Below are 26,927 nucleotides of genomic sequence, written 5' to 3'. Positions count from 1 at the left end.
TCTATTCACAAATCTTCGCGTGTCAAGTTGCACACCTGTCGCCGGTACCGTGGCACTGTGCTGTGGTTTGCAGTGTGCCACCTGTAAGTTTGGGACAGACTCAGCGTCTGCTAGAGTGGCACAATATGAGCAAATTGCACGTCGTCTGATCATCACCAAGCATTGTAATCGCCACTGGAATTACTCCGAGCTGCGCTCACCGTTGCTGACGATTGTGTCGATTTGCAGCTGATAGCAACATCAAACGCTGTTTCATAGTTTTGGTTTCTGTGTTCTTGGCTGCTGTTCCCGCAACCCGTCATCTTTCTCCTTCTCCTTCTCCGCTAATCTTACTTCCCATTCCCACACCTCCCCTGTAAACCGACTCTTCTCCCACTCCTCATATATTCTCTTCCTCTCCTCCTCGCCACCAGCCCCACACATGCTCTTCCACACCTCCAACTGTTCCTTGAACCCCGGATTTGGGTCGCAAACTGGCCGCCCCTCACACAGCTGCTCCAACGCTGCCTCGGAGGTAACACCGTATTTCCAAATCAGATACGCACAGACAAGCGCCGCGGACCGCGATTTGCCCATCGCGCAATGAACAAACACGCCTCCGTCTTCCTTGTTGAGCGCCGAGTCAATGTATGCAACGGCTTCGGAGAAGTATTGCAGGAGGTTTGTATTAGGATGGTCTTCTGAGCGGATGTGGAAATGTTTCAAGTGTTGGAATTTCTCTTCGAGTAACGGGTCGTAGTCGATTACTGAGAGGACATGGGTTACACCTGCTTTATCTATCAGGTCGCCTTGGTACAAAGCGTAGAGGCCGCCGATGTGGAGTTTGCCCGCTCGCGGGACGACGTCAACCCAGCCCATGCCTGTGTGTCCGGTGCTGCCGTGGAGGAGGAAGGACATGTAGATGCGTCAATATCAAGAGACAGGGACAGTATCGAGGCTTCTTGATGGGCGAGATGATGGGTCGCGCGATGGTAGCGCGGGCTGGCTACGTGCACAGCGAAGGGTAGAGAGGGTGGAGAAAGTACCGAGGTACGATGATTACATTGCAGCCTCTCCTTCTCGACCCCATTACGTTATCATCTGTAGGCGTTGACCTACAATCACAGTTGTCCTGTTGCGACGCCAAAGGTTCTGCACTGCGATATCAAGAGGACGTCGTATGAGAAGTGATGTTGATTGCGGGTGCAAGGAGAGAGTCTCACGTGTGTCCAACGCTAGCGTGGGTTGACGTGCCTGCCCTGAAGGGACGCGTCAAACTTCACACCATCCTGCCATCGTTCTACTCACCTCATCAGAGCACGCGCAATCTTCGTCATTCGATGCCAAGTGAGCACACATCGCCAGTTGTGGTACCGTCAGTGCGAACTGCTTCTCAGGCTGTACCAATACTGCTGCTGGCCGACTAGGACATGACGTCAACGCGACTTGCATCAGCAGGAGCACCACCATGCACTTACTATTCCCCAATATCACTTGGACATGCACAAGAACCATTGTGTGCGGGTTTGTATCAGCAATCCAAAACAGCAGATTCCTGCTCAGGTTTTCTGTAATTGCTGTTGTTTTCACACACGTTCCCGCGACTCTCTGTCGTCTGGTCGAGGAGAATGTAGTCCCGAAGCGACTAGCTGCAGCCAAATGCAAGACTGAGCAAGCAAACCTCTCCAACATACATATCTATCGTCCGGCTTTCCTCTGATCTCGCTCCATCTACCACGTTTCCCAAGATGTCGCTGAAGCCAGCTCACATTACGCAGGGGCCTTACTTCTACCCCGTCGGCAACACTCCAGCTGTATGCTTGACGCAAGCCCTACCACCCGAACAAGATGCCGCCTTGCTACTACTAGGTTGCGGAGATATTCGAAGCATCCTCTTTACCGCCTATAGCGGAGCTGGATCTGGTAAGTGCTGATAGTCACTAGCTTCGGTTAGTTCCTACATACGCTGACTGAAACAAAGACAATCGGAAACTCGACTTCACGTGCTGCGACATCGAAGCAGAGATCATTGCGCGTAACATCCTCGCCCTGACACTCATCCTCGACGATATAAGCGGTACTCGCGTATGACAGCTATGGAATATATACTACCATATCTTCATCGACAACGAGTCTGCCAGCCTTCTGCAGTCTCAGTCAAAGAAACTTGTGAAGCTTGCGCAGTCGTTGAAGAGTTCGGATGAAGGTCCGTACAGCACAATCATCCGCTTTTGCGACAGCGTTACGCTTAAGAATACCGTCAAGCTTTGGAAGCTCTACGCGCTGGAGCCCGGACAGGACCAGACTTACGATGAAACACAAACCATGCTAAAAGCCCAATGGAAGGATGCCAAAGACTTGCAAGCTAAAACTACAACTGGCACTGGGTTCACGGGTAACGGCACCCGTGCAATCGCCCCGCAATTGGCTCAAGGTATACAGGACCTTGACAAGTTCCATCGAACATACTGGAACAGCGGTACATGTTTAGAGGACAACAAAGCGATCAAGAATCTCTCAACTGTCAATCCGATGTTCGTTTGCAATTGTAGCGGCCTCATCCTTCACTATAGTACTAGTCCGCTTGCTGGCTTTCATCTCGCGACTACGTATGCCTGACTTTCCGCAGACTCACCCCTATTGGTACCAAATGATTCAACAAAAGGCAAGGTATCGAACGCAATACAGGCATCGCTCGCTCAGCTATCTGCATGGTGCGTCGCGTTCAGGAAAGCGTCCACGCGTGTCACCCTGCGACACGTCAATTCTGAAGCCGTCGCCCTCTGTCACGTTCTCCAACATCAGCGCGCATATGGCGAGTCACATACGGCTCATTGGTATCGCAGCACCTGGACGTACACCCCATTAGTCCTAGATGCTACTGATTACGAGCAAGGCGGGCCTACACCGTTAATCTTCGATGTTGTCGACACTTCAAGTCTGCTGAACCATGTGGGTTGTCTCAACATTCTTGCTGCCACGGCATCACTTATCCGCCAAAGTACATCGTCAGTCCTCCAGATGGAGATGCTGCTACCATCCGAGATTGACATCGCCGCCTCCGCCAAGGCTTTACTCTGTGGACATCTTCCCACAGTAGCCTTGTTACTCGGTCTTAGGCCAGTTCAGTATTGGGCGAACGCGACGACCAGCTTCCCAGGTTTGGCCGAGAACGACACGTTTTGTGCAGCCGCATCCCGACCCATCGTATTGTGGAAGACATTCGATACTTCCAGCATTCACTACGACGCGGCTGAATTAGCTAGACTTGTCCTGTCCGTATATTTGAGCATGTTCGAGCACGAAAGCTGGACCTATAACTTTTCCATGCTTGATTTGGGTTATCGAGAACGTAAGAAGAGGAGGCTTGGGGCGTACCAGCTGTATAGTCGAGCAGGCTTTGTATCGTTGCTTCAGCACACCAAGGTGTCAGATGTCGTCGATTGGTCTCCCTTTATGCAAGCTCTCATCAAGGAAGGCATCCTAAACGACATAACGTTGGACATGGGTCCATACAACTTCCATTCCCTGCTCGTTCATCTTGACATGCTCTCATTGTGGAAAGTGGAAGATAGCCTGGAGTGGTGGTATCCTCGCACCTTCGAGCTAGGCGATTCTTTCCGCAGCTGGAAGGGTATCCCAGCAGTAATGTGTGTTACGCTCATTGTTCCCCACAACAAGGTTTCGATGTTTGGTGACCTGGGTAAAGGCCATGGTACTCCTTTATGCCATATCCAACTCACTCCGTCGGTCTCAATGAAAGAAGCTATCTATGCTGACATTCAATTGGGATTTGGGACGATTGAGGCTTCCGGGACGGCCTTTACGAATGAATATCGGCTTACGGTCCGAGAAGATGAGAAGGGTTGGGAGGGGGGATCGCCCTTGATCGTATCCACTATGGTCTCCACCTGCAGCCTTGTCAAATACGAAGACGCAGCCTGTGGAGTTGCCTTCGCACTCAAAAGCACTCCGATGGCGGTTCATCAGCTCATGCCACAGTTTAGCATGCTGTCGTGTGTGCATGAATCCGCAGTCGGCCAGGAAGACGTCTTTGTGTCACAACACCGTCCAGGTTTCAAGGGGTTTATCTCTGTAAATGAGAATGCTGCTCCACAACAGAACCTGGGTAAGTCGTGCGCCCTTCATGTTACACATCTTGCAGATGAAGGTATAGCAACCGACGTTGTCGCTACTATACATCCAGTCATTAAACGAGGTTCAAACGACATCGGATCGCTACGTGTTCACTACACTATTTATCCAGGACAAGCCCAGCAAATACTGCAGACCGGAGGTTCTGTGGAATTCGAGATGCCCACGGCTTTTACACTAAGGCTCATCATCGGAAAGAGATATCGTAAGGATTTGTTACTACCGTTTCCGCTCGACGCTTCTAGCGCGAAGACCAAGATCGCCCGTAAATTACTATGGATTAGGCACACAGCTACCGTAGAGGGTGCTCAGGCACTCTTCATGCGTCCAGATAACTTGTTGCCTGTCCGGTTTGGTGAACAGTAAGTGGCCGTAGTATATCACTTCGCGTTCGCTAATAATCTCCTAGGTCTGGAGTCTCTCTCGAGCAACTTCATTACATTCAACCAGATGTTCTGCCCAAGATCCATCTCGGCCAGCATGCCTCATATTTCAGATGGATCAGCGCGCATACTTCTCCTTTGACCACATTGTCGACAAGTGAGTTCCGTGCCTACAACAAGTTTCGAGCCGATGAGGCTTCGACCATGCCAGCACGCCTCGGTGTGAAAGGGTGCCTGCAGACTATCTTTGCGCTTCTTGTTGGAGCAGAAGGCCGAGGACAGGCCAGGATCTTCCAATTCTGCACAGCCACATCATACTTTGGCATACTTTATGTCGATTCCGTGCGCATGGATGTCTCCAACCAGTCCATCTTCGCTGACGCTGCATTCATTCCTTGTCATTTGAGTACTGAGAACGGGCCGCTTCCTGCCGTTCTCGCAAAGCGTAACGACAACATGGCTAGGTTCCGAATGAAGGACGATGAGGTCAAGTTCTGGAAGCACATTCTACCAGGACTTGCTGAGCGATGTCGCCAGTGGCAGCAAAAATCAACATGCGAGTACAAGACTCCGGGATGCATTCCCATCTCGACTGACCACGATCAACGCTATATGTGCACCTGCGGTGTTGGCATCTTTCCAGTCAACTACCTCCAGGATCTCAAGCCGTCGAAGGAGTTCTTCAAACACGCTGTTCGCGTAGCAGTCCCAGTTATCTTCGCTTCGCCTATCAATACCGACAATCCTGGTTCTGTTGTACCGCCCCCGCCTTCCGCAATGCCTTCGTCTGTCCCGGAAGCAGCCAAACCAGCACCTATACCAAGACTCAAGCCCCGTCTGGTCGAACTTGGTCAGAAACAGCGTACTTGTTGGGAATGCGGTGTTAAGAGGTCCAAGGATGGTTCAATGCTATCCAAGTGCGCAAGCTGTAAGGTTGCTCAGTACTGCTCCGCAGATTGCCAGAACCGAAATTGGAGGCGCGAACATAAGCAACTGTGCACACGCCTTCAAGAGGGTTGACGCAGGCACTTGATTGAGGTTTCAGTGCAGGAGTTCATCCCAAGTCTTGGTGTATAACAGTGCATGTAGATGGGCTCTTGCATAGACTAATTGGTTTTCGACGATCATGTCCAGTCACATCAGTGACAGCGTATATGGCTTCAATCGAAACGGAGATTGGATGACAGTCGCAGGACTATCCGTGTGTCAGATTGCATGTTCAAAAAAGCGGTAATACTATTTCTTCCTACTTCCTTCACTCCTCACCAACAAGCGCATTTGCCACATCCAACATCTATCCGTTCCACGGCTTCGGTTGGCCCTTCTTCGGCTTGTAACACGGCAACCAACTCGTCAGTGCACTCCTGAACAAGCGCTGACTAACCGGCCCATCCGCAGCCGTGACACCCGTCGTCCTGAAATCAAAACAATGCTCCGCATCCTTCAGCACCAGCCCAAACAACTCATGCTTACTCGTCTTCTTTCCACACTTGGGCACATCCTGAATGACCTGCACGCCCTTGGGGGCGAACGGCTCAGCAGAGGCGGGGGACAAGGTGCGCCAGGGGTCGAATTCACCGTTTGACCAGTACGTGTTTGAGGGGCGAATGTCCCAGCCTCCGAATACCTTGTTGGTACGCGAGGTGTTTGGCCAATCGGGGAAAAGCGAGCGAGGAGCGTCGGGGAATTGACGGTGGCAGATGTCGTGTTGGTGTTGGAGAGAGTTGTATTTTGAGACGAGTTGTTGAGGGCCTAGGTTGGCGGACTGGAAGTAACCTAGGTAATCGTTAGTATAAATGATACGGGACGAGATGGGGGAAAGAAGAAGACATACCCCACTGTGTGCAATACTGCCACGTCCAGCTAATCATTGACGGATCCGTGAACTTGCGGTCCAAATCACAGTTACCAGTCGTGTTGAGCTTTCCCGAGCACTCCGTCTCAAGATAACTGTTGACGTTGGGAAGGAAAACAGGGTAGCTCGCCCATCGATCCGTCGTCCACTTGGCACCCTTGCTCTTCGCCCAACCCTCTTTGGGCGCAGTAGCATTCGTCTTGGGATCCGTCTCGATGAAATCACAGAAGCGGCGCAGACCCGCCGATCCACCCTCCATACCATAAGATTGCCACACGTAGAAGATGGTGGTGAGCGCATCAGCAAACGTAGCATGCGAATTCTTCGCAGCTCCAAGACCAAGAAATTGCTCCTTCAGCTTCGCAGCGGCACTCTGGTCAGAATCCATAATCTTATCCATGTAGCGAACAGACGCCTGGATATCGCGAGAGCAATTTCCAAAACCCTTTGCGTTCATACCGCGCCACACAGGGTCAAAGTAGAAACTCTGGTCAACGGAAGCCTCGACGGGGGCTGAGGAAGCCCAGGACGCGTAAATGGTGTCGGGGTACATGTTACGCATAAACGCAGCCCTCATACCGGGGTAGGAACCACCCACAAAAACCCATGGTGTCTTATCTGGTGTAAGCGTAGCATTGATGCCCGTCCTCTTGAACTGCTTTGCAAAGCGATCAACATCAGCCAGCGATTGCTCCGTCGTCAGAAACTCGAATGCCTCGGGTGGCGTGTTGACATCAATAGGCGTGGGCGTCGAGTTTCCGTAGAAGCGGTGCTCCCACACGATTCCAATGCCGCCAAACTCGTCCACAAGCTGCTTGAAGAAACTCGTTTCGTTTTGTAACCTGAAAAGAGCATTGGGCTGTGCGTTCGCCTCGCCCGCATCGTAAAGGAAGACGGGACCACCGGCCTTGTACCCGCTCGTGGCAACCCAGTATCGGTTGAAGAAGGTACCTTGATAGGAATAATCCTGATTCTTCTTCTCGGCAAAGTTGTCAATGGGGAGTTCGACATACTCCGGGGTAATGGTTTCCGCTTTGGCGGCAGCTACGACCGAGCTGTCGGCTGTAGTCGCAACCTTGAGGGAATTGAGGGCCGTGAAATCGATCTCGGGGTTGTCGAGCGTGGCCATGGGCGTGCCATCGGGATTCATGCCCATGTCGGCAAGCAGGCTAAACTTGCGTTGAATGGCCGCGTTCATGGCATTGGTACCCTGCAGAAGCGCAAGGGCCACCGCTGCGATAGATGCTGAGGACCGCATGCTGGCGACGGAGAAGGGAGATATGGCGTAGGACGGAAGAATAAACAATCTCCAACTCACAGCCCAATCGCAACGGCTCAAACAACAACGACAACTCGAGGAAGAGGGAGCAACGCGAACCAACGGTCAACCAATCCCGCATAACGGGAGCAAGCCATATATACATACCTCGTGCTTACCACGCTTTTCCCATTTCACCTCTCCCCTAACCAGGAAAACGATCAGCAGGCGGCCTGGCAACGCTCGCCCTCATTACCGGTAAAGTTTCTTGTGCGCCTGGTTTAACCGCAGATAGCTCCGAAGCCAGAAAGCTTGGTAGATCTTGTGTACTGGTCACGTACCGCCATTGCCAAAGAGAGAAGGAGGTTTGTGTAGTGACCAAGCGCAGTGGATCGCAACGCAGGAAGCTTATCGGGCCTTGGTTCGCGAAGTGGAAGGTCGATAATCGTTCATTGGTCGAGTTGTGGCAAGCGGACGAGCCGGCTTCCTCCTTTAGCCTAGTTTAATTGCTAGATTGATGCGTCGTGCCGCAGGGTCTGGTGAGCACTGTGGTACTGAGCCGACGGCCGGGTAGTAGAGGGGCGGCCAATCTATCTTGATATGGTTTGGAAGACGGTCGTGGTATCTCCCGTGGCGAAGAGTTCGGCCAATAGCCGTCTTTGTAGGGAACGGAGAACGTGTCGGGAAAACAGTTGGTATGATACAATAACCACACTCGATGATCTGTCGAGTGCGCACTTTGATGTTGTGAATGTTTTTTATATTCACGAATTGATCTCGTTTCCTTGCTACATAACAGCTAGCCAGCACACCTTCTATGACAACACATCTACACCCAGCTAATCGACACGGACCGGTTGGTCACGTCGCCATTTCTCTCTCCCTCTCTCCAGCGAATAGAACATGTCCTTTCCCAAGCCAAGTATCATATATAAAAGAAAAAAAGTCCCCCGATTGTTAATACCAAAGCGCGCAGTTTGCAGAAGAGCCGCCTCATATAATCTTACATTAACCCCACAAAGTAGTCCAGATGCTGGGTATCGAAGATTGCAATGCCACGACGCCGGACCGGAAACCATCAAATACCCATGTATATTAGCCAAAGGTACACAGCCTTCTTGTTTATACAATGTATTGTTCCCAGCTCAATGTTGAGCCGTGTGGTTGCTGCCGTTAGCGGCATTCTGGAACTGGATTTCTGGCCAATGACTTGGAGCATGTCCCTGAACCCCAGATGTTTGGACAAGCCCTTGGCCATCGCTTCCAGTTCCTTGGGATCCGGCATCTCGACCCAGGGTCATGAGGGTGGTAGCTGTATTTAGGTATTCGCCAGGTTGGCTCTGCTGTGGCTGCATATACGCTCGTGTCCATTGATTCCAGTCCTGAGCTGCATACCCATTAGTCGTGTACGTGGGCTGGTGGCTGCTGTTGGCAATTTGAGAGTTACTGTAGGCGTACGCATCGGTCGAAGGTTGCGAGATGCTACCGGATGCTGCTGCCGCTAACGCTGCTGCATGGCTCACATGCATGTTTGTCTCGTCGCCACTGCTGTACGCTTGTTGTTCGTAAGCCCTGTTTGTCTGTGGAGGCAAAGACATGGATGTTCCGAGATTGTATGGATGTGTGGTACTTCCTGGCAGGCCATTGTATGTCCCCGACTGTGATGTGAGGGTAGTGTCTGTGGCTCCGCTGGACGATGTTGTATATTGTTCCCGATATCCGCTGTTGTCATATGTGGGGACGGTGGACGTCGAGCGAGGGGTCTGCATCGCTACGCGGGCGAGAGACTCGGTTGCAGTGCGTTTGACGATGCTGTCGTTGATGTTACCAAGTGACTGATCGATGATTCCTGCAATGGCATGTTTGAGCTTGTTCCCGGATCCCAGGAAATGATCGCACTCGCCAAGCACATTGACCCAGGCTGCCATGTCAGCTTTGAGTTTGGTCATATCTACAGGCGACATCTGATCTTGCCTCATAGACTGAATGAAGAGGGTTGTGAATGCAGCTGCAATGTACACGACTGTGTTGATCCAGGGAATGTCCAGACTCTTCTTCTCCATCATCATCGTACAGTTGTGCAACATCTTCTGCGATGCTGTCATGCACTTGTCTAGATTGGAACTGAGAATGGCCGCATCAGTGGACCTACAAACACCTGGATGGTGCAGGAGCAGGTTGAACGCCTGGTACCAGTACTCCAGATAGAGTGCGAAGATGTGATCGTCCTCGGACGCGTGCGACGGGTCGCGCAGCTCATAGGGGATTTCCTCTTTCCATTGCTGTATGCCAGCTTCGAGGCGTTTCAGGCTCTCCACGTATGCTTTTGGCGAGTGCCGCACAGCATAAATAGTCTTGTAGAGCTCCATCTCCCAGACGGTGTATTTGGCAACCTGAATGCCCACTTGAAACGAGCATTGGTGGAAAGAGTCGAGCTTAGCTCCTTCGCCGGGAAGGCAGTCGTTCATAGGTTCCGGGAATTCAACGTCAATGTCATCTCTGCTGATGGGTATCGGCCGTCCGAGTTTGCCATTCAGATTGACGAGCAGCGCATGTACGGTCCAGTATACGCGCTTTCTCATCTCAATGTCCAACTTGCTCATTTCCCCTGCGCCGTCTGCCCAGACCTTGACGGATCTGTGTAGGCCAAGTTGCACTGCAAACAGATAGACAGTCGAAGTCATGATCCATGCTGCACCGGGCTTTGGAAAGTTTCGGAGATGGTGGCATAACATGCCCAGGGCCTGGACGTCTTGCCAGCCGTGATTGCCACGGATAAGCTCCTTGTAAAAACTCGCTGCATAGAGATAGTGTGCATGCGAGTCGTCTAGCATGGTGCTACCACTCTGTTGGTTGTTTCGAGTCGCAATCTGGTAGGTGATGGTCGCGAGCATCAAGTGCACGGCTACGATTTCGGGCGCAGAAGGGACGAAGCTGTGGTCGTTGCCAAATCTCCAGATCTGTGTGCGTTAGTGTGATGACGTGCGGTAGCAGGAGGGTATCATACCAAGTCCATAAAAGCAGGCTTGTGCACAAACATTGTGTAGGGATTCAGCGACCGCAGATACCAGATGGCGTACTCTTGCAGCTCGCCATATGGTGGTAGTGGCGGCTCGTCGACATGTTGACCGCCAATGGTGACATTCACCAAGGTTGTGTAGGACATGGGTGAGCTCTCGTACTCGGTCTCGCCCGCCATGAAGTCGGTGATGTTGATTTCGGTCCCGAAGATTGACAGTGATGTGCCCCGGATGTGACTCAAGAGTGAATCTCCAGCCGCAACGCCGAGATAGTTGTCGCCGATGGAGCCGTGCTTGAATCGAGGCAGCGATTCGATCTTGACCGGAGTGCCAGCGGGGACATAACCAGGTAGTGGGGAGGCGCTTGCCCGCGGCGGTCCGTCGCTCCAGGCCTGGCCGTCATTGGAGGCTGAAGACCACGGATGGCTGGGTGGTTGTAGGGCGTTGTAGGCGGGCGGCACGCGGGGTTCAATATGGTGTTCCTTGAGCTGGGCCTGGAGGTCAGCAATGTGGGCGCGCAGGTACGAGTTCTCCGACTCCATGGCCTCCGCATGGCCGCGCACTGTGGCGCGTCCGGTGATTCGGTCGGTGGTGCGACATGGCGTCCTGTTCTGCTCGCATGGCGTGCATCCCTCGGGTCGGCCGTCGCAGCGGATCTTGCGCACCTGCGGTTGTTAGTTTGTTTTGGGCGACGGTTTCAAAGCAGCAGCAGCAGCAGAAGAAGAAGGCGCGTCGCGATGACGTCGCAGGCGCGACGAGAGATGTTTGTGTGATGCGAATCACCCACTGACTTTGTGGAGCATCCATCTCAATTCTCGATTGGGCCCACGCATGGCAACACATAAGACGTACCTTGCACCGATCGCACGCCTGACCCGTCCGCTTGGAGTCGGCGAGCTTCTTCTTGACGGAGCCGGAAAAGTCACTGTTGTTGGAGGGGCGTTGTTGTGGACTCAGCGGGTCTTGATGCTCGATTCGCTGGATCTTTGAGACGAGATTGGGGTCATTGTCCGGGGGTCGCTTGGTGGCCATACTTTTCGTAATGCACGTCGAAACAGGAACAAGACGGGAAATGCCGATGGAGAAGACCGATGCAAGTAAACCCAGCAAAGGTGGTGCGCCTCGGGTGGCTTGCGACTATCACCTGTCAAACGCGATACACATGACTTTTAAACCTCGAGTTTTCTGGCTGCGGAGGGGGAGTATTGGGCGTCGCGGCAGTCAAGCGCGACGTCTGGCGCAGTCTGCAGCCTGGTTCGCGAAGAGAGTGAAGGAAGAAGTGAGAGGTTTGGCTGCGCTGGGAGTGAAAGGGTGCGATTGAAAGCGCGTTCCTCGGCGGTGCCTGCAAGGGAACAGACACAGACCCATTCTCCGCAAGCCCTCGAGCAATCGAGTCCACTGCGTCCTTTATTGGTCGCACACTGCCTTGAAACCTTGACCTCCAGACGGCTGTGACGGTGCCTGCCCTGACATGTTCGGCGAATTTAGTTTGTTCTGCTGCCGATCGATACGATGATCCGTCCTGATTCGCCATGGATGCTGCCTTTTCTGCGACTAATTCGTAGCTTGGCCGTCCCCGCTCCTGCCCAAAGCGGTCCTCGAGGTTTAGACTCACCCACGATCTGGCATCCTTGGAGATTGCCAATGCAAATCGGTCTAACCAACCCGCCTACAAGACATTGCAACAGGTACCACCACCACCGCCACCATCACCATTACCACCGCCGTCCAACACACTCAGCACTACTACCACGCAGACGAGCGAAACAAGTCCAGAAGACCGGACCCCCTCGTCTAGGCCTTGCTCGACTTTCCGGCTAGGTTTCCCACTCCGACGTGGTGCATTTCAACACCCAAACTTACGTCCACGTCAAATCCACGCCAACACACCAGGTACCTCACATGGCGTCCGTGCGAACCTTCACACTTCCGCACTACGGCGCCTACTCTGTCCACGTGGCTCTTTTCAAGGATGTCAAAAACGCCTCCTTCCTGAGGCGTAAGTTACTCGACGCCAATCCAGACTACGACTATGCCTTCTTGGATGCATCCATGGTAGGTCATGGTTCGCTACCTGTTCATTGCTTTTTCTCGTCAGCATCACTTTTTCTAGCAACGATGATGCCAGCCGCCCACCCTCCGCAGTGACATGCCAGGGTCGCTGAGTCATCCAAGATGCAAATCTCACATTTTATTGATTTTCCCGCTTGTGATAAGATACCCCAAGGCGCGCAATATTTTGTCCTCGTATCAACACAGACGCACTTGTCTGAGCGAAGCATTGAGCCTCTTGATCAAGCTAGCTGCACACTTGGTCTCATCTCAGCGCTAATTTGACAACCACGACATGATATTAACGCTTTTGCCCCCTAGATACTCACACCCCACCACCTCCTCTCTGCCACCTTCCTCGCTCTCCATGGCCACCTCACCCACCGCGCAAAAACGCGGACCCCCCATTCCGAACTAGTCTTTCGCCTCTCACCCAACAATAACATTGGCGAATCCTACAAAAAATTCGGCATTGCTGACACCACCACCACGCTCGTTGCCGTCAAACTGCCCCTATCTCCATCATCGTCTACTGCGTCAACAGATGAAAAGTCTACTTATCAAAAGGACGACAGTATCACGAATGAGAGTGTAAGTCTGCATTTGGGGAGTGCGGTAGAGGGAACTAGTGTTGAGGTGGGCGAGGCGGGCGAGGAATTGGGCATGTGGTGTGATGTTGAAAAGGTGAAGAAGGTGTACAAGTTGGGTGGAGATGGTGGGAAAAAAGGCAAGAAGGGTGTAGTCAATGGAGATGGCGGCGATGTAGAGAAGAGGAAAGCGGACGAAAAGAGGGACATTGAAAGTGTCGTTCTTGGTATTATCGCTTTGAAAGGGTCGTGAACAGGGATGGCATCTTACGAGAAACGACGAGACGAAAGAATACGAGCACAATAGACGTATGAGTAAACACACGATTCAACTCAGAGAAGCTTCTCTCCAGCTATGCCACAGGTCTTTGCGACCATATAGATACATCTACGCTGCATATCATCTACGATAAAATTACCCGAGCTTAAACCTCCATGTATTCGGGCTTGATGAAGTCGGCCATGTTCTTGGGCCTCGGGTATGGGTTCAAGTCGTGGTGGTGGTGATCCGAGTGGGCGTCGTCTGCGGGACCAACGTACTTCATCTCGTAGACGGATCCGCACTCCATGCAGCGAGACTTGGGCTCCTCGCGGGTGAGAGTAATCCAGAGGACGTTGTGCGAGTCGGCGGGGAAACCGGTGCAACCGACGTACTGCTCGTTTCCGGCGGAGTTGACGGTGATGGGGTCCTCCATCGTGCCTGTACACTATCAGCATCACGCGACATCGCCAGTACCCAAAAAAACGGCGCAACATGGATTTTCCTGTGTCCTCCAAAGGTAGCGTCACGTACCAAGGCGGCTGGCGTCCAATGGCCTCATGTCGAAGATGTCGATACCCTGCATCTTTCCGAGGATTTCGAGACGCTCGAGACCGGTCGCCTGCTCAGCATCGGTGGGAACGGTACCAGGCTGCGCACCAGGGGGCAGAAGGTCCTCTTCGGTCTTAATTTCTATAGAGTTGGCCTTGTCAGCAATTGATGGTTTCGGCCTCATGAAGCCGCGGCAATGCGGATGACGAGGTGCGGGCGCAGCATACCGTCGAGCTTCTTGAAGCCGGCAAGAACGCTGGGGGCGTTGGCCGCGTGACCAGTCTCCTTCTGCGCAATGTTGCTCTCCTTGCTCTCGGTTGACTCCCCTGCTATGGTGTCAATGGCACATCGTACGATAGCTCCTCGCGAGACGTACAGCGAGCAAACGTGGTGGTGAAGGTGCGGCGGGTCGCAATGGCGCGGGGGGCCACACGCCTTGCAGCGGCGATGGCAGAGCGCTGGACGAACATGGCGGGGACAATGGGGTGGAGTGGAGAGGGTGGGCGTGGTTATCGAGCTGGTGATGTTCTTCAGTCGTGAATTGACGAGCCGCCGGCAGAGGCTTGGCAGCGTGATTACGTAAGGCATGCCACAGAGGGCTGCATTGGCTGCCACACACCTGCGAGTCGTTGATTCATCAACTGCTCCTTCCTGAACAGCTTGCACGGGGCGTTGCAGCATACGCATGCAGCACTACTGGCTGCGCTGCATTGATTCGGACGCTTATGAGTCTTTATAAAGGCGACTGCTTTATCTTTGCTAACCTTGACATCGCTTACTCCTGCAAACTGCTACACAGGTCTTCTCACTGACACCCGTTCATCTTCCCCCAAGCAGCTAGTCAACCATGTCCTTCAAGCCAGCACTCGTCATCGTCGACGTCCAGGAAGACTTCTGCCCACCAGTGAGTAGTCATGTGTAATAACAAGGCCTCGCACTGACAAGCCCAGAACGGAGCACTGGCAGTGACAGGTGGACGCGACATCGTACCCACAATCAACGAGTTTCTTACGTACCCGTTTGCCCTGAAAGTCGCGACCAAAGACTTCCATCCCCGGGACCACATCTCGTTCGCATCGAACCACCCCCCGCCGAACAACAAACCCTTCGAATCGACTGTCGTCATCAAACACCCAGAGAACGCAGACGAGATGCAAGAAACGCGACTATGGCCCGACCACTGTGTGCAGGGAACAAAAGGCGCTGAGCTGCTGCCCGAGCTGCACGTCAGTAAAGTGGACCACATCGTTGAGAAGGGCCAGGACAAGCGCGTGGAGATGTACTCTGCATTTGCGGATCCGTTCCAAAGCCATGTGGCCAAGAGCAATCTCGCAGACACGCTGCGCAAGGCTGGAATCACTGACGTCTATGTAGTAGGCCTTGCAGGCGACTACTGCGTAAAGTTCACTGCGATTGATGCACAGAAAGAGGGCTTCAAGACGTGGGTGGTCGGCGACGCGACGAAGGCGGTGGATCCGTCAGCGATGGAACAGGTTCATAAGGAATACGAGAAGGTTGGGGTCACGGTCATAGGTAAGGACGATGCGCAGGTGCGGAGGGTCAAGGAGCAGGTGCAGCGGACGCATGACCAGGACGCGAAAGACGCAGAGAAGGCTGGGGAGAGCGTGTTGGACTAGACCCAGCACCCCGTAGACCAGTGGCGAGTTTCAGATAGCGTGTAATGTACAGGGAAAGCACATGGTGCGAGAGAGCGTCTATATCGTGGTTTCTTGGTTCTCAGCGTCGGCGCCCTCGGAATGCAGACGCGTACTAGAACCGGATACTTTATCCACGTCCGAGGAACAAACAGCGCAGACTCCACTCCGTGTCAAGCCACTGTTCCTGGAAGCGCAGGCAGAGAGAGGCTTCGGAAACAAAGACTGTTCCGAGCCGTGCCGCATGCGCGTGTCGCGTACTTCGTATGGTGCACCGACACATGCCGACTGCGGGGCAGCAGACGTGCAGAGACACAGCCTGGCGATCTGTATATTAGGGCAAGTCACATGAATGCTCAAAAGACTGTATGCCATGTCACCCGGCCTGCTGGTCCTCTCATTGCACGCTCTCGCACGGTTGAGCGGTGTTGATGTTTACACTTTGCTGCCAAACAAGTTCAACGCGCGGGGTCGCTAGTTTTTGTGAAGCCCCCATCGTCATTGCTAAGACTAGAGCTCACCCTCGCCAGCACCAAGACAACCTCTGCCGATACCTCGCTGCCTGATCTGATCCTAGCCACCTCACCTCCAAGCCTTGCTCCTCCCTCTTCCCCGCGTCTCTTATTCTTGCGGCGAAACACCACGATGCCGCATCTCCCTATAGTCTCCAAACACCGCCGGTCGTCGGTCAACAGTGCGTCATATCCCTTGTTCCGGTTGTACCGACTCTTCCGACTTTGTTCCCACCCGCATTGAGGCTGATAGATGCCCAACTTTTCTAGGTAGCCGCGGATCCTCGATCGACGAGACACGACGACACGATGGCGGCGACGAAACTACCAAAGAGGACGAGACTGTCATGGACTCGGAGCAGGGAAACATGCTCTCTCACATCATATCGCAACTGCGACCTGGTGCCGACTTGAGCCGCGTTACGCTGCCCACCTTTATTCTCGAGCCGCGATCGATGCTGGAGCGCATAACAAAGTGCGTAGTACCTCGTACACACAACTATCACATCACCGTGTCGCAGTGCTGACTGTCGCGCAGCTTCATGGCACATCCCGAGACACTCCTCCCCATTACCAAGGTCGAGGACCCAGTGAAGCGATTCGTAGCAGTGACAAAGTTCTACCTGAGTGGTTGGCACATCAAGCCCCCGTATGCATATTCACCGTGTCCCCGCGCCCATAAGCAGCAACTGATGTGAGTTAGGGGAGTCAAGAAGCCGCTCAACCCCATCCTGGGTGAGATCTTCACAGGTTACTGGGACTACCCAGACGGCACCAGGGGCTACTACATCTCCGAACAAACGTCGCACCACCCGCCCAAGTCGAGTTACTTCTTCATGGCACCCGAGCACCACATTCGCATCGACGGCACCCTCAAGCCCCGAAGCAAGTTTTTGGGTAACTCAGCTGCGAGTATGATGGAGGGCATTGCGGTTCTGCGACTGCTGAACACTGGCGAACGATTGTAAGTCGAGTCTGGAAATCGCACTTCTCAAAGCTCACTACAGTCAGTTTCGTTACACAGCCCAACATGTACGCGCGCGGAATACTATTCGGCACGATGAAGTATGAACTTGGCGACCACGCATACATCCGGTGCCCGGAGACCGGACTGACTGCGGATCTCGAATTCAAGACCAAGGGCTATTTTAGCGGAACATACAACGCCATTGGTGGCTACATCAAAGACTCCAGCGGGAAGAACTTGTACGAGCTCTCGGGCCAGTGGAACGAGGAGATGTACATCAAGGATCTAACGGCAAGTTTCCATGGCTGCACTGTTCGCATATGTGCTAATTCCGTGTAGACTGGCAAGAAGGAGCTGCTTTTCGACGCAGCACATACCAAACACACCCCGCCATCGGCTCGACCTCTCGAAGAACAAAACGACCGAGAATCGCAAAAGCTCTGGCACGATGTGTGCGAGGCTGTAAAACGGAGGGACCAGGATGTAGCAACCGACGCTAAGGCTAAGATCGAAGACATGCAAAGGCAGGAAGCTGCGAAACGAAACAGCGAGGGTGTAGACTGGCACCCACAACTCTTCAGACGCGTAAAGGGCGGTCATGGCGGTCCTGAGGAGGGCGAAGAAGACCTCGACTGGATCATTAACGCCAAGATGTCAGTACCCATCGTCCTTGGGTATGTAACGAGTGCTGACAGAATTTAGTGATGGCAAGACCCCCGACGAGGTTGTTAAACAGATCCTGCAGATATATGCCATCTTGCCCGGTCAAAAGCCAGAAAAGCAGTTCAACATTCCCTCACGGGCGAATGATGCACTACCGCCGCAGCCACAAGAGGCCGCACAGCCAGCAGAGCAAGTGCCAGTCGCACAATCAGCACAGCCTACAGAAACGTTGCAGCCTGTGACATCTGAACCCACAAGTGTGCAAACACAGCCAGCAGTCATGCCAGGACAACAAGATTCGAGCGTAGGTCTTCCCAGCAACTTCGACGGAACAACAACCACTCATGCCCCGCTTTCCAAACACAGCAGCATCCCCAACGATCCTAGCAACCCACCTATGCTACCTCAAGAAAAGCCCGTGGTGCCACCCAGTACCATCTCACTCGAGAACCGAGAGGTCATCGCCCGTGAACTGCCGCCGAGCAAACTCCTCAATTCAAATCCAGAGCCTGAGCCAAGGAAGGACGACCTGTTGCGGAGGACAGATAGTGAGACGCAGCAAGAGGATGAGTTCCATGATGCACAATCGTGAGTTCTCTTTTTTTCCGATGGGAGCTGTTATAGATGCCTATCCTACCCACAATCTTGGTGTCTTGTTCTGTCTTTTGTTTTGTATACTGGGGGTTAATGCTCACGATGCTATACTATAGAGTTATCGAATCCAAAGAGTCCAAGAAACGCTGCGGCGGTGGATGTTTTTCAACCTGCATCCCGTCCTGAAGCTATGTCGTTGTCGCACTTTTCGAATGATACCCCTTCTTTAGCCCATGGTGCTTTGTGGCTAGCCGGTTGTTGGTGGCTGTGGACGTCGGATATCTTGCCGTGTGCTGCTTGAATCGTGTCTGGGGTTACAAGGCTGTAGTCACGCGTTTGGGTACAACGGGAGATGGTGGCGGCGTGCTAACAGTGCTTGCTTAATAAGACCTATAATGCTCTTACTCCGATTAACCTTGTCATCTTTCAGATCCAAGATTTCAGGATTCTATCTCTGGTTTTGAGCTCAACTTGTCCATTGAGGCCTCTTTCGAATGTTACTGTTTCCTGTACACGATGACGTCAAAACATTGAAGCTATTAGATTTGATTTGAAGAGGGGAAAGGCTACAAGGCCTTGGTTGTGGGTTTGAGACACTGATATGAGAAAGGAAAAAGAATCAAGCGTTCAACCACAAAAAGAAAAACTGCTTAATCAGGATGTTTGGCATTTCAGACTACCTGGTTCATTCCATGGGACGTACTGCAATGACGCAGAACAGCTTGAACCACCCACAACTTCCACAATCTTCAACGCAGGGCTCGATTAGCCATTTCCAAGATACTCGGCCCACGTAGGCTTGGAAAGGTTCTAGACTCTCGGGTTGCTGAATGGTGTGGGGTTTGGTCGGGTATGTTATTCCTTTTCTTGTATAGAAATGTTATCTTTCTTCACAGAGATTTCATGTGAACGCGCGCACACAATCAGATAACTAATCGACTCAAACCCAATTTGAAGCCATGACAGTCAACTAATCATAACGGAGCGCGCGAACACGAGGAAACACAATGACTACGCCCAGCCATGAGATGTAGCACGGTATGGATGATCCTAGCAAACATGCTCCGGAAGCACGGTATGGATGATCCTAGCAAACATGCTCCGGAAGCACAGGAATTCCGGCGTCTTATCACCACAACAGCTTCCGGACCGCTGCGGAAACACCACCACGTCGGCGTGGAACAACGTGCAATCGACACCGACTTACCTGCGACTATGGGAACCAATCGAAAACGCCGCGGACCTGAAGATCGACCAAAGCGATGCTGTAGCGCCAACGATGATGCGTGGCTTCCGACGCGGGATTCGTCGTTGACAGCTCGGTGACATCATTCTTCATGATGTTGCCTGGGCAGCACGGCAACACAGCCTACTTGCAACCAGGTTTAGCTATCTTACAACGCCACGAAGTCCGGTGATTTTCTCTAGCACAAGTCTTGGATAAATACCGCAAAGTATATACTTCGCGACGGGAACTGACTATGAGCTCGTCGTGGTTGCGGCTCGACGACAACAACGACAACGGCGAGATGCACGACCCGATTGACGAGCTGCGCAATCCGCGGCAGGTCAAGAATGACTTCCTAAAGTACCTGAAAGAGGAGGTGTTCAAGCTCAACTTTTATCGCGCGCATATGCTGTACTTCATTGTTGTTATCGCGATTTCGTCGGTCATCGTCTATGGACAAGGTCGTGCCAATGGACCGGAAGAGGTTGGAGGGGCGCACTTGACTTACACAGATGCGCTATTCTTGTCCTGCAGTGCCATGACAACTACAGGTACGTGGTTTGGTCAAACAATAGTGGGAGCCGCAGGCTAATTGGTGCAGGGCTTAATTCCGTTGACCTCGGAGATCTCTCCGGCTTTCAGCAGGCGATATTCGCCGTTCTGCTGATGATTGGCAATATACCGTTTGTCTCGACAGCTGTGGTACTCATTAGAAGAGCGCTGTTCCGCAAGAAGATGGCAGACGTCGTCAAGCATTCGCACACGATGCAACGGCTAGTGCGAGACATTGAGAATAGTAATTCGGATCGAAACGAAAACAACAGTAGTACCGAGAGCGTGCGCCAACGAGCGATTGGAAAACAAAACAACGCAGGGAAGAGTGCGCAGCGACGAAACGATGAATCGCCAAATGTCAAGATAAAGCCAGTGACTAAGAGAAGGACGTTCCATTATGAGACCGGATTTGGCTTTGTACCAACGCCCTGGGAAATCAAGTCAGCTCGCAACTTCTTCAGTCGCATATTGGATCGGTTCTCTACAGAACTGCAGCCTGAAAAGCACAACTACGTGTCGTTCAAGCCTCACCTCGACTCCAAAGGCCGCTTCCGAGAGCTCAGCGAACAAGATCGTATGGAACTTGGAGGTGTAGAATATCGCGCACTCCAAACACTCCTGCTCATCCTGGTCGGCTATCAGGTCTTTTGGTACCTATTGGGTATCACTTTCTTGATACCATACGCATATCGAGGCGACATGAAGAGGACACTAAATGAAAACCAAGCAGGTGGTCTCAATCCAGGATGGTGGGCCTTCTTCGCGACAGTGACCGAATTTGCCAACGGTGGGCTCAATGTGCTCAATGCCAACTTCATCCCTTTCAGCGGCAATTGGTTTGTCCTACTTACCGCTGCTTGTCTGGCATTCGCTGGTCAAACGCAGTTCCCAATTCTGCTTCGTATTACTATATGGATCATGAAGAAGTTACTGCCAAAAAACTCTCGCCTGAGGAACACGATGCAGTTTCTCCTGCAACATCCACGACGTTGCTTCATTTACCTCTTCCCGAAACGCGAAACAGTATATCTTTTTGCTGTGCAACTTGGCATCGATATCACGGCCTGGCTTTGCTTTGAGATTTTGAACATCGGCATGCCAGACGTTGAAGCTCTCTCCACTGGCACTCGGGTAGTGGATGGTCTGTTCATGGCTAGTGGACTACGTACCAGTGGCGCGTACATCATCAACATGAGTTCGCTGGCACCAGCGTGCTTAGTGGCATATCTTGTCATCATGTATGTCTCGATCTACCCTATGACACTGGTCCTACGCAAAACGAACACGTACGAAGAGAAGTCAATTGGACTCGAAGAGCATGATAGCAGTGCTGCTGGGATCGCATCACACCTACAAAAACAACTCTCCTACGACATTTGGTTTCAATTCTTCGTCTTCTTCTTGATCTGCATTATTGAGCGCGGACATATCAACAAGGCAGATCCGGGATTCAACATCTTCTCGATCCTGTTTGAAGTTACATCGGCATATGGTACAGTCGGTTTGAGCCTCGGTGTACCGGGCAAGAACTACAGTCTAAGCGGTGACTTTGCGAGCTTGAGCAAAGTCGTGTTAATGGCTGCGATGCTACGTGGCAGGCATCGTGGTCTGCCTCTAGCAATTGATCGAAGTATTCTTCTACCTGGCGAAGAGCTTATGCGTCGTATGGATCAAGAGTACAGCGCGACGGGCAAAGAAAACCCACGAGAAGAAGCAGAACTGAGGAGTGATATCGAGGGAAGTGGCGAGTATCAGCAAAAAACCGGAAAGGGTGACCAGGACCCAGAGGACAGGAGGAGTTCACAACCAAATAACCAGACTGACCAGCAGGCGGAGCAAGAGAGAGTCTCACATGCCAACCCCTGATGAGAAGGGCCGCAAGCACTGCACAATTCACATGTCGTTCGGGCGTATTATCGGCCAAACACGACCCCAGATATTCTGAGTGATTACGTCGCATCCAAGAGGCACGAGCGCCGACTGATCCAACGACTCTACGGTCCGACAACCATCCTTCGGAGCCGGAGAAGGCACGTCACGTACGTATCAGGCGACTATACCGATCCCAAATAATCCCGACACCTCATGAGCTTCGGTCACACTTCCAGAACCCCTCACTCGTGCATGTACGCACATGCATCACGGACATCGCCGACCTCACCACTTCCTCCTACGTCATTCTCCCCTCAGGCTTGCATACAACAAAATTCTATCAGCCTTACAAGGCTTCTAATCCATCGCTCATACGCCACACTTATGCGCCTCGAAACTAAGGCGCTCACAGATCTCTACTAGGTCGCAACCCCAGTTCGCATGAATGTCACCAAACGCACACTGCAGTATCCACAGAGGCGGGCCCAACCACGCTCACCGGGGCGTGGATCTGCATAAGAACTCGGCATATGCGTGGACCAGGGACATGGAAATTGACTCAGCTTGGGCCCTGGGCTAGTTGGTGGGGAAAGGCGATGGGACGAAAGGATCTCTGGTCGATGACATGGCGTGTTTTGCAGGGGTTCCGAGGGAAAGGGCCTTGGGAGGATTCTCAGGCAATAAGGCATGAATTTCCTAGGACTTGGGAAATTAGACAAAACGCACTGGTAAGATGCTAGGCGGTCGGACACGCTGTGGCGCTTTTTGATAGGATCGGTGGGAGCGAGTCAAATGACGTTCGCGGGACGGCGGGAGATGTGCACGGCTGACATGGGGCGTCTGTGTTCGAGAATAGGAACACGGCATGTCGAGCCTTTTTTTGCAAACCTTGTCTCTTCTTACTAAGACGGTGATGATTTGTAATTTCTTAATTGGTCCCTTATGATTGACGACTCGCTTTGGCGACATGCAGAGCGCGAAGGAGCACGCGTATGTTGGCATCCACTCTGCCTCATCACATGTAACCAAACTAGCACAACGCATGAACATTTGACGGCACACGCATTAAGTCGAAGATTATGTTGCAATCGTCATCGTCAAACAAAATAAAGAGTCGGCAGCTTCACGATACCAGCTGCAATATCAGCTGACAGTATTACCCGTAGCACCGTTACCAAACCGTTGCGAAAAGCACCTAGTGCGGTGGGAAGCGTTTCAAACTACCATAACGCACAACCCCACCGGACAAGGTCTCCGCAACGAACAAACGAATGAATCTCAACGGCCAACTAGTCGGGAAAGAGAAAAGTCTAGATGCAAGCAAGCTTTGCTTCGCACAGCGCAACGGAGTATTCCGTTGTTGTTGTTGTTGTTTCACGCACGGCGGCTGTGGTGGTCTACGTGCCTTGAGGCTGCGGTACCGTTTGCTGTCACAGGCGGCTCAGGTTGCAAGGCTGCCGCTGTCAAGAGCGGATGATGGACGGTTAAGTTACATAAGTATGCGAGATTGATGGTGGCGGCCATATCGTGCTTGGATTTGGCTTATGTTGTTTTTGTGCAAGTTTGGCAGATGGTTGAAGGCATCTTTTAATAGATTTAGTACGGATATTGTCCTTTTGGTCCAAATTTCTCAACGTAGTAACGATATCCTGCTGTAGTGAATAATAGAGATGCAAATGTATGGAAGGTGAGGTGGTCAGTCGTGTTTGACATCCCTCGCTTAACAGCCCGGATTAAGAAGGTAGGTACTGCAAGCGAAATATCAGGACTAAAGAAGCGCAAGGGTAATGCTCCTTGGAAGTACTCATGACTATGAGTTGTCTAGAGCAATGTGGAGATGGAAAATGTGGGTTTTTTTTCTTTTCGTTCTGTTCACTACCGCTACAAGTGCCGCGAAGGATGAATGCCGAACTATCGTGAGATGCGAAGCACCTAGATGCAAATTGCCCGAGTGCGCCAAGACCAAAATGACAAATGTAACCAACTCCTGCATGAACAATCCGAAACGCGCAACGTCTCATAACCATGCATATCATACCAGTTCCGACATATACCACCGAAGCTGTTAAGAAGATGGTAAGAGAAACAAAAATTGATTGAACAGCGAATTAATGAAAGTAGAGAAGTGGAAAAAAGTCATTGCCCGTGCCATACTAATCCTAAATCCCGAGAAGGTGATTCAACAAGTACAGGAATTTGATGAAATAATATCTATTTCCTATCATCATTGAGAAGGCTAGCAATAGGCATGTTGTCCCTCGGCGCCGAGCTCCAAGTACCAGCCCTCGGGCGGCCTGAGGAAGGGACAGGCATTGGCAGCACATAAGGCATGCGTTCTGGAGCCGAAACAGCGCTAATGTCCATGGGGTTCATGGGGCTGTAGTGCTTGGCTGGCTCACTCTGCGCCGGCGAGATGTAAGTCGGGAAGGGGTTGGGCTTGAACATGGGGTTGTGCATGATGCTGCCATCGGGCGAGGCATCGGGAGTAGGAGGGCGAACAGCGTTGGAGCCGTTGCGCCAGATCTCCTCGAGCTGTGCAGGAGAAACATCCGTACCGTAGTCGGCGGCGACTGTAGCCCAGAATTGCTGACGGCGAGCTTCGTAGATGGAGCGGAGGCGGTCAGTGTCGACGACCTTGGGCTGATGGGCTACCTCGGTGTTGATGCGGAGACCGTTGTATGGCTCCGGAGAACCACGAGGGGTGAGGGTACGAGGCTTAGGAAGAAGGATCTTGTGCTGTGATCGGCCTGGGGAGGTGGTGATGGAGTTGGCGCGAACATGAGGACTGCCGGAGTAGCTCATGGGCGAGCTGTGGCGAGAAGACTGAGAGTAGCCGTCCTGGTCGACAGCCATAGAGTAAACGGGAGCAGTACCAGACGAGCTGCATGAGGCGTTGGAGGAGACGGAGTTGTTACGCTTGCGGCGATGGCTACCGTGCGAGAGCTGGTGGTAGTGCAGGCGGCATGCAAGCTCAGTCTTCTTGAGATGTGCTGCAATGTGCTTGTAGGGCATCTTTTGCATGCGAGTCTGGAGGAGGTAGGTTTCCTAGCGAATATTAGCGAGTGCCTGTTGAGTGCGACATGATTGACATACCTCATCTTCAGACCAAGATCTGTTTCCACCGGCTGACATCTTGCGAGCACGGAGGCTCGAAGGGTCAGGAGACTGCGAGTTCATCTCCGGGAGAGGAGAGAGAATCTGGGGCTGATGGTGCATCATGATGAAGATAGTATGTTATTGGCGTTGATAGTTGTACTTGGTAGTAGGGGTCGTTGAGTCGTTTCCACTGGGGAGGTCTGTTCGTCGTGATGGAGTCTGGCTCTGAAAAGAAAGTATTACACGGTGTGTCGGTAAAAAGGTAATTGCTCAGCAATGTTGATTAAGTGAATGTAGGCAGCCCAAACCAGTGGGAAGAAAACGAGAGTATTACAAGGCTGCTAAAAAACAAAAGACAGATGCCGATTGAACAGATGCGGTTGAGGCCTCGAAACTTGGGGCAACGGAGCAATTATAGAGTTTGGGCGGTGGTCAAGAAACGGGTCGGTCAGTGGCCACAGACCAGGTCGATTAGCAGTGGCAGTTCCTGACATTGGCAACGTTTTCAAACCGTCGCTTCTGCAACTCGATTTCTGATCAGCGCCATGGGGCATGGACAGCGTTCGCAGCCAAAATGTTTAGAAGAACCTTGACACGAGACATGTTAAGCCGGAAGTGGAACGGACATGAAGTCGCATAGGAAATGGTTGCCTGGGGCTCTGAAGATCTAGAGCGGGACGCATAAGGACGTCAGCCTCATTGGGGCCCACGGGGGCAGTTTCAAAACCGCGCGCGTCGGACTTGGAGCAGGTTTGAAGGAGCGCGAGGTTTGACAATGTTTGGAAGGCTGGAAACAAGCAGCGACCAGTGCCGAAGCGACGGCGGGCGCTAACTCAGTCTGTGCTGTGACAGGCTGCGGAGAGGACTGTGCGCCGGCGGTCTGCCCTTTGCAGTGACAAACAACATTGGCGACGAGCTTTTTGAGCAATATCAAGACGATATCTCTTACCATTCCTCGAGAATAGGCTCATTGGAAAAGGACCGAGTAGAGTACGAGTGGAGATGATTCGCAACACACAGGTATGCAGATGACGACGCTGTGAGACAGGCGAAACGATTACGTTCGGATGGGGTGTGTTCCGCCTACAGCATCAACAGGTCAGGCTCTCCATGAGGCCGAAGGACTTGGCAGGCCACAAGAACTGCTATAGGCCGTCAGTGGTAAGGCTGTGGCAGAGCGGTTCCCTCAAACGCTTGTGGCTTGTAGTGATACTGGCGCTGCGTCAGGCAACTGGAAAAGGAGCTTGGCTGGAATGCGGAGCGGAGCCTGGTAGAAAAGGCATCCAGGCCCATAACAGAGAAGACGGCCTTGGTAGAGCATCAGGAGGCCGATTACCTTTGCCTTCCCCGCGCCCAACAGTGGTGATGAGCGTGATGGCTGCTTGTTTGGCACGACGGTTGCAAGCCGCTGCTGCAGTGGCAGTGTGGAGAAGACAGGGATGGCTCGCACTCGGCGACGACTGAAGTCGGGCTAAAATGCAGCACGATTGTGTGCAGTGCTAGGGGCGCGATTGGCGGTCGAGGGTGGATTGGGGAGATGGGTTGGAAGAGGGAGCAGACGTGTGATGTGGTCGTGTTTGTGCGACTCTCGCCATGACGACTGCGACTTCGCGCTGTGTTGTTGACCGATGAAGAGGGAAAGCACGAGCGACTACTCAAGGAAAGAGCGCCCGGTCAATGCACCC

General features: G+C 52.5%; 9 protein-coding genes across 9 annotated transcripts; 5 read left to right on the top strand and 4 right to left on the bottom strand.

Annotated features, from left to right (window-relative positions):
• Nucleotides 1-1,727: 1,727 nt before the first annotated feature.
• ACET3X_002300 (uncharacterized protein) lies at nt 1,728-5,537 on the top strand (the record flags this gene model as incomplete). The annotated part of the gene is made up of 6 exons (XM_069449027.1): nt 1,728-1,902; nt 1,961-2,064; nt 2,113-2,557; nt 2,609-4,108; nt 4,157-4,496; nt 4,544-5,537. 6 exons carry the CDS (start codon nt 1,728-1,730, stop codon nt 5,535-5,537), a joined length of 3,558 nt encoding a protein of 1,185 aa, XP_069308847.1.
• Nucleotides 5,538-5,677: 140 nt separating this feature from the next.
• Nucleotides 5,678-7,630, bottom strand: ACET3X_002299 (uncharacterized protein; the record flags this gene model as incomplete). Its single annotated transcript, XM_069449026.1, has 3 exons — nt 5,678-5,712; nt 5,991-6,293; nt 6,352-7,630. The coding sequence occupies 3 exons, from the start codon at nt 7,628-7,630 to the stop codon at nt 5,678-5,680; spliced, it is 1,617 nt and encodes a 538-aa protein (XP_069308846.1).
• Nucleotides 7,631-8,775: 1,145 nt separating this feature from the next.
• ACET3X_002298 (uncharacterized protein) lies at nt 8,776-11,682 on the bottom strand (the record flags this gene model as incomplete). Its single annotated transcript, XM_069449025.1, has 3 exons — nt 8,776-10,590; nt 10,638-11,315; nt 11,503-11,682. 3 exons carry the CDS (start codon nt 11,680-11,682, stop codon nt 8,776-8,778), a joined length of 2,673 nt encoding a protein of 890 aa, XP_069308845.1.
• Nucleotides 11,683-12,552: 870 nt separating this feature from the next.
• ACET3X_002297 (uncharacterized protein) lies at nt 12,553-13,542 on the top strand (the record flags this gene model as incomplete). Its single annotated transcript, XM_069449024.1, has 2 exons — nt 12,553-12,705; nt 13,024-13,542. 2 exons carry the CDS (start codon nt 12,553-12,555, stop codon nt 13,540-13,542), a joined length of 672 nt encoding a protein of 223 aa, XP_069308844.1.
• Nucleotides 13,543-13,714: 172 nt separating this feature from the next.
• Nucleotides 13,715-14,570, bottom strand: ACET3X_002296 (uncharacterized protein; the record flags this gene model as incomplete). Its single annotated transcript, XM_069449023.1, has 4 exons — nt 13,715-13,989; nt 14,083-14,241; nt 14,328-14,426; nt 14,477-14,570. 4 exons carry the CDS (start codon nt 14,568-14,570, stop codon nt 13,715-13,717), a joined length of 627 nt encoding a protein of 208 aa, XP_069308843.1.
• Nucleotides 14,571-14,947: 377 nt separating this feature from the next.
• On the top strand, nt 14,948-15,737 carry ACET3X_002295 (uncharacterized protein; the record flags this gene model as incomplete). Its single annotated transcript, XM_069449021.1, has 2 exons — nt 14,948-15,004; nt 15,051-15,737. 2 exons carry the CDS (start codon nt 14,948-14,950, stop codon nt 15,735-15,737), a joined length of 744 nt encoding a protein of 247 aa, XP_069308842.1.
• Nucleotides 15,738-16,400: 663 nt separating this feature from the next.
• Nucleotides 16,401-18,284, top strand: ACET3X_002294 (uncharacterized protein; the record flags this gene model as incomplete). The annotated part of the gene is made up of 8 exons (XM_069449020.1): nt 16,401-16,449; nt 16,538-16,742; nt 16,806-16,916; nt 16,971-17,231; nt 17,279-17,525; nt 17,574-17,887; nt 17,937-18,201; nt 18,264-18,284. 8 exons carry the CDS (start codon nt 16,401-16,403, stop codon nt 18,282-18,284), a joined length of 1,473 nt encoding a protein of 490 aa, XP_069308841.1.
• A 1,688-nt stretch (nt 18,285-19,972) lies between these two features.
• Nucleotides 19,973-22,140, top strand: ACET3X_002293 (uncharacterized protein; the record flags this gene model as incomplete). The annotated part of the gene is made up of 2 exons (XM_069449019.1): nt 19,973-20,270; nt 20,321-22,140. The coding sequence occupies 2 exons, from the start codon at nt 19,973-19,975 to the stop codon at nt 22,138-22,140; spliced, it is 2,118 nt and encodes a 705-aa protein (XP_069308840.1).
• Nucleotides 22,141-24,357: 2,217 nt separating this feature from the next.
• Nucleotides 24,358-25,365, bottom strand: ACET3X_002292 (uncharacterized protein; the record flags this gene model as incomplete). Its single annotated transcript, XM_069449018.1, has 2 exons — nt 24,358-25,191; nt 25,240-25,365. The coding sequence occupies 2 exons, from the start codon at nt 25,363-25,365 to the stop codon at nt 24,358-24,360; spliced, it is 960 nt and encodes a 319-aa protein (XP_069308839.1).
• Nucleotides 25,366-26,927: the final 1,562 nt, after the last annotated feature.

The sequence above is a fragment of the Alternaria dauci genome, chromosome 2 (genome assembly GCF_042100115.1).
Source record: "Alternaria dauci strain A2016 chromosome 2, whole genome shotgun sequence".
NCBI lineage: Eukaryota > Fungi > Ascomycota > Dothideomycetes > Pleosporales > Pleosporaceae > Alternaria > Alternaria dauci.
Note: the sequence above shows the minus strand (reverse complement) of the source record. Positions and strands in the feature narration are given on the sequence as shown.